The sequence below is a fragment of the Mus caroli genome, chromosome 2, assembly GCF_900094665.2.
Source record: "Mus caroli chromosome 2, CAROLI_EIJ_v1.1, whole genome shotgun sequence".
Lineage (NCBI taxonomy): Eukaryota > Metazoa > Chordata > Mammalia > Rodentia > Muridae > Mus > Mus caroli.
In genome coordinates this window covers 170,920,651-170,931,876 of record NC_034571.1, presented here as the reverse complement: position 1 = coordinate 170,931,876, position 11,226 = coordinate 170,920,651, and the positions used below count along the sequence as shown (strand labels likewise).

Here is an 11,226-nt window from a genome sequence, read left to right as displayed (position 1 = left end):
CGGAAACTAGGAATCATGGGAGTGAGAATGGCCATTGTGGAGGAATGTGCCAGGCAGTGTCTCTGCCTAAGGAACAGGGCTCCATTGCCTGGGATGTGAGCCAAGTCAAGACCTAAAAGGAAAGGACAAAAAGCAGCTCATGTTTTCGCTTTTGGGAGCTTCAGGACTGATGACGAGTGTTCCTTTTGTTACATGGCAGATGTCATGCAGAGTTACATGCCAGCTGCTTTGCCTCAAGGTCTCCTGTCTAGTATACACAGAACCCTTGGGATCACAAGGCCATCACTGCCACATGCTCCAGTCTCCTACTGGGATCCATTTTGGGGAAGGCCTGTCTGCAGGAGCTGCACTGCTTCACACACTCCCCTGGCACTGGGCACTGGGGTTGGCTAAAGGCACAGTAAATGGAAACAGGATCTGCCTCTCGGGAATTATTTGTGAGACCCCCTGAAGCACTTCTTTCTTTCTTTCTTTCTTTCTTTCTTTCTTTCTTTCTTTCTTTCTTTCTTTTTTTTGGTTTTGGTTTTTTGAGACAGGGTTTTTCTGTGTAGCCCTGGCTGTCCTGGAACTCACTTTGTAGACCAGGCTGGCCTCGAATTCAGAAATCCGCCTGCCTCTGCCTCCCAAGTGCTGGGATTAAAGGCATGTGCCACCACTCCCAGCTCCCTGAAGCATTTCTGTGGGCAAAAAAAAAAAAAGTAAACAACGTGGATGTCCAATACCGTCATCTCTAATAAGTTACAGATTATTCAAACACTTAGGATATGTGGTTAAAATGATGGCTTCAAAATGACATCACAATATGCTGCGTATGACATTCCACCCAGTGTACATATGATCTTAGCTCTTGAATAACACAGTGTTCATACAAGGAAAAGAGACCCATAAGAAACCAGATTGCTGACCTTAGTGACTGGTTTCCTACCTGTAGACCAGCTTGACTTAAACACACACTCAAAGAAAATAAATCTTTTAAAAATATTTTTGTTTTGTTTTTGTTTTTGTTTTTGTTTTTGTTTTTTGTTTTTTGTTTTTCAAGAAGGTATTTCTCTATGTAGCTCTGACTGTCCTGGAACTTTCTCTGTAGACCAGGCTGGCCTCAAACTCACAGATATCCACCTGTCTCTGCCTCCTAGGTGGTAGGATTAAAGACCTGCACCAGCATGGCCTTACTAAGAACTTAAATCTTAAAGAAAAGGAAGTCTTGAGGAGAGTGCACTCAGCTTTCTGCAGGAACTCAGTATCCTTTTTAGAAACACAGAGACTGGGAATGTGGACAGTAGCTCTGGGAAATGACCTNTTGTGATATATCAGAGCCTGGCTTACAGACACTAGGTACAAACTCAGGGCTTCTCCAGGTCTAGCACAGNGTGCTCAGTGTTCACCGGCCTGAAGCCTATCCTAGGTACCTAGAATGGCAGGAGATTTGAGAATAAAAGACTGTCACACAAGCATGGGGCTCCCTATGACTTAAAGAGGGTCTGCCTGACATTATCAGGCCTGTGCATACCTGGGTGCTCTCGGGGCTGTTCTCTGTGCTCATCAGTTCCAAGACGCACACTGTGACTGTGACTTCAGGAGCAGAGTAGCACTGGGGACACTGGAGGATCCCCTGAGCTCTTGAGGTTGATTGTATCCACTTAGTAGAGATGACAGTGAAGTGTCCTTGCCATAGTGTGCTGTCTGGTCGTCAGGACAGAACTATATTAAACCATGTGGTTCTTCTTTCTAGCTTTTGGGCTTGTGCCATGCTTGGGTGCTGTTTTTTTGTTTAAGGGTTTTTGTTTTGTTTTGTTTTGTTTGTTTTGTAGCCCTGGCAGTCCTAGAACTTACTTTATAAACCAGGCTGGCTTTAGAATTCACAAAGATCCACCTCTCTCTGCTCTCCAAGTGCTGGGATTACAGGTGTGCACCACCACTGCCCAGCTTGAATGCTAGTTTTTCTTATCTTCCTCTCTAGGGTAGTATTTAATGCACCCTTGCCAAACATCATGCTTTGGCATCCAGCAGGATCATGGGTATAGGGAAGCTCTGAACAGGGTAAAGACAGCTGTAAAGGATGACTTGTTCCCATAGCAAGCTGCTGATCTGTTCTCAGCAGACTCCTGGAAGGTTGTCTGTTTTGTGACTCCTAAGAGCTGTGTAGCCACCTCCCTGTACTCTGATGAGTGAGTAGACTGTCTATTTGGAGGTGAAGTGAGGTGGTTGGTCATGTGGGGTCAGGTGCTAATGTCTCTTCTACTGTCTTTCAGTGAACGAATTCACGGTGATCAGGAAGAAGTTCAAGTGCCCCTACTGCAGCTTCTCAGCCATGCACCAGTGCATCCTTAAGCGACACATGCGCTCACATACTGGAGAGCGGCCCTACCCTTGTGAGATCTGTGGCAAGAAGTTCACTAGGAGAGANCACATGAAGCGGCATACTCTGGTGAGTGCAGGCACCAGTGCATGAGGGTATATGATAAAATGGTCTCTGATGTCCTGACAGGCAGGTCAGGAGTAGGGTGTAGACTACCCACCCCAGTAATAGGTGCCTTGCAGAAGGGAGTATGGAACAGAACAGGGAGAGCTGCGCCCCACTCCCCACCCCGATCCCATTACTGTGCCTCTCCTCAGGGGCTCCAAGCCTGTCTGAGTCTGAGTGCAGGGAGTGATAGCACATCGCTTGTTGGCTTCCTCAGTCACTTTAGAGTGCACACCGCTACCTATACTCTGGCCTGTCTTATTTGCATTCCCACTCTTGTGCCTGGCTCTTAGTTCCTAGCAGGCTATTTTCAAGTAGCAGGTGTTGAATCAGTCTGGCCAAGAAATGACAGAAAGAAAAAGTTGTCCAGAAACAGGTAGGTTGGTTCTGGAAAGATACATCAGCAAAGTCAGGCAGGCACAGGCAGCTTAGGGCAAGCTAGGGTCAAGGACTTAGAGCTCCTAAAAATTAATCAGGGTTTGGGGAGGGGCACATTTAGAGGAAGATGGAGTTAGGGGGTCTCAGGTTTCCCCGGAAGAGCTGGCTGCTTGCTGTGCCATTCTTTAGTTCACTGACCCTGACTGCAGGCCTGCAAGGCCTCCCCCTCCCCACAGGGGCTTATTCAGAACAGGGACTTCTAATGAACCTGCTTGATTAACTATGAGCAGAACCCCAGCCCCTGCCCCAACCTCAGGTCCTAGAGTCCTGTGTACTCATAGCTGCTTGAAGTCTTAGAGCTGGTTTTAGACCTTTTTACTAATGAGACCAGGGAGGTAGCTCAGTCAGCAGAGTGCTTGCCTAGCATTCGTGAAGCCCTGGATTCAATCCCTAGCACCACGTGATGGTATATTCCTGTGATGCCAACACTTGGGAAGGGAGTAAAGAATATCGGAAATTCAAGACATTTAGTTGGCTCAGGGAATAAGGATGACTGCTACCAAGCTTGACTACCTGGGTTTAATTCCAGGACCCACATGGTTGGAAGGAGAGAACAGACTTCCTTCTACAGGTTGTCCTCTGTGTGGACAGTTATGGNNTACACACACACACACACACACACACAGAGTAAATTTTTTGAAAAGTTCAAGGCCATCCTCAGTTAGTTACTAGCAGATTCAAGGCCAGCCTGTGATACCAGTGACCTTGTCTCAGAAAGAGAAACAAAATAACTTTTCACTCGCTCTGTTTGTGCTGAGTCCACAGAGACTGCTTTACAGACTGAGGGGACGCTTAAGTGGGATGTTGCCACCTCCACACGGCTTTTCCTACTCAGAGAATACTGGGTCTTGTTTTTCAGCTCGTAGGTAATGAACAGTCTTGAAAACTCTGCATTTTCTTACCCAAAACAACATTCGCCCTTGATTGAGGATGGGCCACTCTGCCTGCCCTTCACGTGGGGTAGCTGTTCCTACTTCAGGCGTCACCTCATTTTAGAGGAGGAGGCAGAAGAATGATAGGTTCTAAGCCAGCCTGTGTACCAGGCTCAGAATCGGCTTCATAGTGAGATCTTGTATTTAATATTGATGATGCCCCATATGTTAAGACTTGCATGAGAAAAAGGTCTATATAGTTTATATCGTTTCCTTGGGATGCCTATCTTTGAAAAAATAGAGCCCTCTGCGTTAGAGGCAGCTCTGCAGCCCACTATGTTCACCATCTACTGCCCTGACTTCTTGGCAAGCAAAGCCCTTCCAAGCCCCTCCAGAGGTGGAGACAGTGCTGAGGGCCACTCTGTACATTGCCAGGGATCAGGAAGGCGTGGGTTTGTAATATTCTAAACACCATTGTCAAGGAGCATGGCAGCAGATTGCATGATGCCCTTCTCTTGTGCTTCTTCCTGGGCATGTCAGGATGGGCGAGTGTTCTGAGGAGAGGCTCCATGAAACATCTTTGTCACCTCTGAGCAACATAGTACAGCCAATAGTTCATGTGGTAGTCCTCAGGCCACAGGAATCTTAGTAGTGCCAGACTCCTAGGCCTGCTCCTGTCTGATCAACACTGCTGTAACTTGGTCTAAGTTTTGTTCTTCTGTGGTAGAGAAAGGGGGAAACTCTGACTTAAAATGGCAAAGCAAGGGCTTGAGGGGATGTGTAGTTCAGTTGGCAGAGTATTTGTCTAATTTGCAAGAACCTCTGGGTTTGAGCCCTAGCATTACATAAAACCAAGCATGGTAAAACATGTCTGTAATTGCAGAATTATAGAGGCTGAAACAAGGGTATTGAGAATTTCAGGCCAGTATGAGAGAGGGAGAGAAACACATAAGCCAAAGAAATCAAAAAGTGCCCTGTGTACCAAGTTATTAGAGGTCTCATTTCTAGAATCAAACTTTCAGGGAAGCGTGTGAGGCTGGCACCCCAGCTTCAAGGGCCACCAGTTCCCCCTAGTGACAACTCTTTTCAAGTCATACTGTGGGCTTCTTGAGTTTTTCTTAGGTGGTGTATATTTGAGTCTTAATTCAGAGTTCTTCGGAAAGCAACTCTACCTGCAAGAAAGGTGTACTCAAGAGAGGGAAGGCTGGGTGTTCCATGAGATCCTGAGAAGCCCAGGATGGGAGGGTAGCATTCAAGGTCCAGACAGAAACACAGTGCCACCTTGTGGCCAGATCCTTATGAGTGGTGGTGCCCTTTTCAGGCATGCTTATAGTTGGAGAACTGGCAGATTCAGAATAGTGGGAACAAGTTATAATCACCCTCTTAGCTGTGTGCAGCCTGTTCCCCAGCAGTCCTGGTGGCAGCATATGCGGGAAGGAAGAGAGCCTAGAGTCTGGGGAAACTTCTGTTTAAGGAAACCTATTCTAGGGTGTTGACCACCAATCCACCTGTGTATGGCCTAGGGCTGCCTGGCCAGAGACAGTTATGGGCTCCTCTGGGTTCCTTAAGCTTCTATTAAGCTTAGGGTCAGGTCTTATATACAAGGAGGTACAGGTGGCCAGGCTGATACTCCTATGAGTNCCCCACACATCCCATCTCTAGGGAGGAAATTCTCCACAGGCTAACTTTCTACAGAGTACACTGGTTCCTATGCACACTTCCNCAGGCCCAGACCTCCTGGCTTCCCTCCAGAAATCCAGACTTTAGTGTTCTGTACCTCAAGGCCCCTCTACTGAGTACTGTGTCTTCCTGCTAAGTACTACAACGGGCAGGGCACTGACTGCCTCTGTCCCTCCCTGGCTGCCACATTTCCTCTGTCATCTCTGTCCTTGCCTTTCAGTTGAGACATAGGACAGAAGGACTTGCCCCTTTTCATGGAAGCAACGTGCATAGCAGCCAGGCTGGGGTTCAACTCCGTTGCCCTGTGTCAGGCTCCATTATGCTTTCCAGTCCATCATCTTCACGCTGAGCCCTCTCCCTCCACTCTTCACCTGTAGCTCCCATGCTGCCCAGCCTACCAAGCTAGCCTGGGCTTCCTTGAAGGCTCTTGCAGCTTCCAACCACAGCTGTGTATGGGCTCCCTGTCCCATGAATCCAGGAGAGCAGTGTTGCATTTCTTAGCTCTGCACCATCTGGGTTGCTAGGCCAGCTCCTCTGCCTGTACAGGGTTAACGTCAGCTGGGCTTCAGAGCTAGGGTGAACCAGAGCCTCTCAGCTCCCCCCACGCGAAAGTTTGTAGGAAGGCTACTTCAGGCAGAGGGAGTAATATGACCAAATGAGAATTAGAGTACTTGGATACAGATACNTTGGGCTCTGGACCAGTTTGTAGCTGGTGGCATGACACCATTTCCCCTGGTGCCTATAGCATCCCCAAGATGGTTTGCTGTCTCTAGTGATATTGCCCATGGGCTCCAGATAGACCTGTTCCCTCCGGTCCCTGTCAGGGGCTGTCCCTCCTGTGTCTCTCATGACCTAACAATGACTGTACTCCTCACCCAAATACTTCACATCTCCACTGACTGCTCTGTTCCTCCAGGTCCACAGCAAGGACAAGAAGTACGTGTGCAAAGTGTGCAGCCGTGTGTTCATGTCTGCAGCCAGNGTGGGCATTAAGCACGGCTCTCGTCGCCATGGGGTGTGTGCAGACTGTGCTGGCCGGGGTGTGGGCACGCCGCTGGACCATGGTGGAGGTGGCGAGGGCTCCCCTGAGGCGCTGTTTGCTGGTGAAGGGCCGTACCTGGAGGATCCGGATGATCCTCGAGGGGAGGCTGAGGAGGAGCTGGTTGAGGATGAGGATGAGGACATGGCCAAGTGGAAGGACGATGTGGGCTTGGCCCATGAGGATGCACTGCTGGGGGATGACAAGGATGATGAAGACTCTCCACAGGGGCCTCACAGCCCCTCTGGGGAGCCTGATAAAGACTTTGCCTGGATCTCCTAGGGGCTCTGCTCTAGTGGGCAGGGTGAGTGATGGCTGAATCGCTTTGTCCACCTGTGTGTGTGTCTTAGTGGATCTTTACTTACCCAGGAGCAGGACCATGCTTACTCCTTGAAGCTCCTCCTAAAGGCCCCTCCTCCGTGCTATACCCCTCTCCATTACAGAAACTGGTCCTGTGAGCTAAAAAGTGGGTGTGACTCGTGACTGGGGAGCACTAGGACTGAACACGAAGTGAGGGGTACAGTGTGGGTTTAAGAAAAGGGAGAGTGCATGCTCCCACCTGTCCAGGTATTAATGGAATCCCCAGCAGGTGTCTAGATGTATGGGCAGGGCTGCACCAAGGCCTGGGCATGCTTCCTCAGGGTATCAAAGGAGCCCTTTGTTGTGAACCTGGCTAGGAATGCAAGATGACTCGGAGTATAGGTCAGGGTCAGCACTGGATACGGTCATGAGGGCAGTCCTGCAGACTGCAGGCCTGAGTAAGTGTTGAGTTTTGCATAAACACAAACTGCTCCATCCACAGCACTGCTCAATCTCCTTCTATCCCCCCTCCCCAAGCAGTCAGGTTATGGGCTATGGCCCTATGTCACTCTGTCCTCTTGGTTTCTGCTGCCCTATGGCAGCTGGTGGAATCTATTGGGCAAAAAGTCCTGCAACCCTCTTACCTCCAGGCTTTGGTGCTTAACACAAAATGACTGCAGATGCCTCTCTGGAAGCCCTAGGCTCCAGGTGCTATCTCTGTGGGAAGCAGCTACCTAATTGGCAGGCCGAGGAGGAGTGCTGTCTGTCCAAGAGGGGACCTGTGGCCGGATACTTTCCACTTTAGGCTCACAGGGTTGAGTTGCCAAGGTCACAGCTCTTTGTTCTGTGTGCACTTTCTTGGAGAACCCCATTGTGCACCCTGAGTTCTGCCTGTGCTTCGGCTGATCCCATATTGGACTGGATAGAGCTCAGCTCTTGCCTTTGTTGCTGCTAACACTGGAGGTGGGTGTTCCTAGCTGCAGTGTGCTGCTATGCCTCTCTGCCTAGGAACCAAATTTTAAAGAAGTCAGAGACATTTTGAGGTGGTTACTACAGATTACTTTGTTTCACATTGTTTTCCTCACTCGACAGGACTGACAGGATTATGGGGGTGGTTCCTTTAACTCTTCACCACGTCCTCTAGCTGTATTTCTGAAGGCTCTCACACTTCTTCTGTGAAGCGTGGGCTTCATTTCCATGGCTCTGAGGCCCAGAGAGACAGCTGTCCACTTATCGGCAGGGTAGTCATAGACATAGATGCTGCAGCCTGCCCTCCTCTTGAGGCTGTTTCTGACAAACTATCAAGACATTCCGTCCCTCATCCACCTCAGCTCCCAAAGGCCCACTGCAGTGGTGTTCAGTGAGCACTCTGATGAGTGCTGATGGGCTAACCCTACCCTGTACAAGGGCTCATAAGGCTACTAAGCACTAGGGCCAATTAAAGAATTTTGGTTTCCCTTTCTCAGACAAATAGCTTTTATACTTTTTTTTTTTTAAACTGACACATCTGTTCTGTTGGTAAGTAAGGAGACACCCGGTAAAACTAATTTAGGTTCCAATGGTTGTGCAGAACTTGTGTTTCTTGGTGGTTCTCCTCAAGTACTAGCTGCCTNAGCTACAGAGGGCACTGGCCTGCTCCTACAGAAGGAAGCAATCATAGCTTCTATTGTTTTAAACAAAACAACAGGAAGAACAGGGCCAGGACTCTCCTATACACAGTGTGTAGGGACAGCTGCCTGGGAAGCTGTGTGTCCGTCCCTCTGTTCACTACCCTCTTGCTCTGAGGCACGCTGGTTCTGGAGTATATTTCCGCCTGTGACGACATAGCTAGACCTCCTTTTACCAACAAAACTCCAGGTTGAGACTCTCTAGCCTTGCCAGGGCCCACTGAGAGCTCCCAGACTCAGTACATCTCTCCCTCGTTTAAAACACCTTTTCTAAACACTTTCTTATAAAATGCATTTGGAAACTAGACCTTTGCTACCACTGTCTCTGGGTTTTTGTATCCGTCCCAACTTCTCAGGCTGTCCTGCCCAAGATGCAGGACCCCTAGCCCACCTCCCAAGGCACCTGTGCCTCCACTCAGGATGTCTTGCTCTGACTGGCTCCCCTTCCAGACTGCCTTTTCTGGCCTTTCTGGGGTTCCCTGTTGGTGCCACAGGGCACTTCCTTAAAACCAGTACTGTACCAGAAAACTGAGGGTCCCAGTTCTGGTCCCACCACCTTCCAAGTGTTTGCCATGTGGCAGGCTTTGTTCTGGCTCAGTTTCCAATTAGAAAGTGGAAATCTAGAGATCCAGATGAACATATCCATCTCAGGAGGCACGGAGGGAAAAGATGTATGTATTGAAGTTTTTTTTTTTTTTAAATGTGACTTTTTTTAAATCAATGTTCAAACTAATAAATATTTTTTTATGAAGAAGAAAAATGTGTAGATTACATTTCACATTTTGTATTTTTTTTTTTTTTGTATGTGTGTGTGTGTCTGTATTCTGGTGTTTGTAACACCAAAGTGGAAAATACAGCCCATGGCATGGGTGCTGTGAAGTTGAGATGAGAAAATGATATGACCTTGCTGTGGGTCTCTGGATCCTGACCAGTTTGTGTATTTGGACTCTGAGTTTTGGGGACCAGGACACTGCGAGGACAGGGACCTGACCCAAAAGACACAGCTATGCTTCCAATTTTGCACATCTTCCTTTAANAACAGGCAACAAAACAAAACCTGAGAAAATGCAAAACTGGAACTTTTTGCAATATTCTGAAAGATAATCTTCCTTTGGCTCATTCTATGACATGTACAACTCTTAAGAAAGCCATACTTAATGGTGATGTTATTTTTTAGATCCTATTGTGATTTGTATGTGGCTCTTTTAGAATCACTTGTAGTGAGGGTGCTGTGTGTGCTTTTCTTAAATATTTATTTTTTTCAACATGCTTTCAATCTGTCAACAAAAAGGAAAAAAAAAGGCAGTGTTTAAAGATTGTTGATTTTTTTCCTGGGAATAATCTATATTATACTGACTTTATATTAATTATTATAAAACTGTGTTTGTACTGAAGATGTGTTCAATATTTGTGGGAGGTTTGTCATAATCAGTTGGTGGGGTTCACTGCTCTGTTGTCCTGCTCTCTAACCACAGACAGGTAAGGATTACCTGCTCTAGTGGTTCTTGCGATTTGTCTGCCTAGGTTGCCTGTGGGTTTCCTTTCTGTGATGGGATTTAGTGTAGACATTCTTGCAAAACGGTCACTTTAAATAAAATGGGAAATTGCTGCTCCATGCAGATGCCTCCTGTGTGGTTTGAATATAGTATTCCTTAGCTCTCACGCTGGGTGGAGGCAGCTGCCAGCTCTTTTGCTTATCATTCATTTCTATTTCCCTCCTAGTTACACTTCTTTCCCCGGGGAGATAAACTTGGTATTTGGAAAACTAAACAAGCAAANAAATAATCCTCAAAATTTTTAATTTTTCTTCTCAACTACTATGGCCAAGACACAAGACACCTGAGCTTCATTAACATGGTAAAATGTCAGCCCCACGGTCCTGGAATCACTGCCTTAAATGTGAGCACGAGACTCCTCTCTCCTTGACCCCTCTCAAAGTGCATCTTAAACAGGCTCTAGTGGGGTCCACTGACATCTTCGACAAGTAGCTAAGTGACAGACAGGGAGGCAAACTGCCCCTGAAGTCAAAGGACAACAAGCAGTTTGGTTTTTGTTTTTTTTCCAAGGCACTTGAGTATTCAGTCACCCCTCCACACCCCCCCCAGAGTCACATCCCACCACAGGTTTGCTGTAGGTTCAGGTTAGGCGTGAGAAGAAGGCCAGGCAGTAGTAGCATCACAGATTGGCTCAGTCCAGAAACTGCTTAGCAGGCTTTCTTCCAGCAGCAAACTGAGCACCATGGGTCCCATGCTATAAACTCTCTGGCACTTTTTGGCACCAACTTTTTGGCGCTTCCTGGAGGGGACATGCAGGGGGTATGGAGAATTGTCAGCTGAGACCTTTACCATGTATTACATGCCCAGCCCCTCAAACTACACACACCTTGGATTGGCCCTGAGCTTGCCAGGCAGGGCTGGTATGTAGGCCCTGGCCTGTGGCTCCAGGTGGCCAGACAGCTCTGGAATGAGCCACAACCCCTGTACTGTTTCTCTCCAGAGTGCTCTGAGACTTGACCCCAATCTCTATCTGTGGCCTCACTTGGCTGATCGGCATGGTCACCGTGGCATGCCTGTGGAACAGCTGAACAGCTGAGCTTAGGAGGCAGAGACAAAGTTAAGAGCTGGCTGTAGGGCTGGTGAGATGGCTCAGTGGGTAAGAGCACCCGACTGCTCTTCCGAAGGTCCGGAGTTCAAATCCCAGCAACCACATGGTGGCTCACAACCATCCGTAACGAGATCTGGCTCCCTCTTCTGGAGTGTCTGAAGA

The 11,226-nt window shown here is 48.1% G+C and overlaps 1 protein-coding gene across 1 annotated transcript in view; it reads left to right on the top strand.

Annotated features, from left to right (window-relative positions):
- Window positions 1–8,360, top strand: part of Zbtb46 (zinc finger and BTB domain containing 46) — a 72,886-nt gene extending 64,526 nt beyond the window's left edge. The window contains exons 4-5 of the mRNA XM_021154225.2: window positions 2,253–2,428; window positions 6,371–8,360. Coding sequence (XP_021009884.1) covers window positions 2,253–2,428; window positions 6,371–6,775 — 581 coding nt within the window. The 3' untranslated portion in view covers window positions 6,776–8,360. The remainder of the gene's footprint in view (window positions 1–2,252; window positions 2,429–6,370) is intronic.
- The last annotated feature ends 2,866 nt before the right edge of the window (window positions 8,361–11,226 follow it).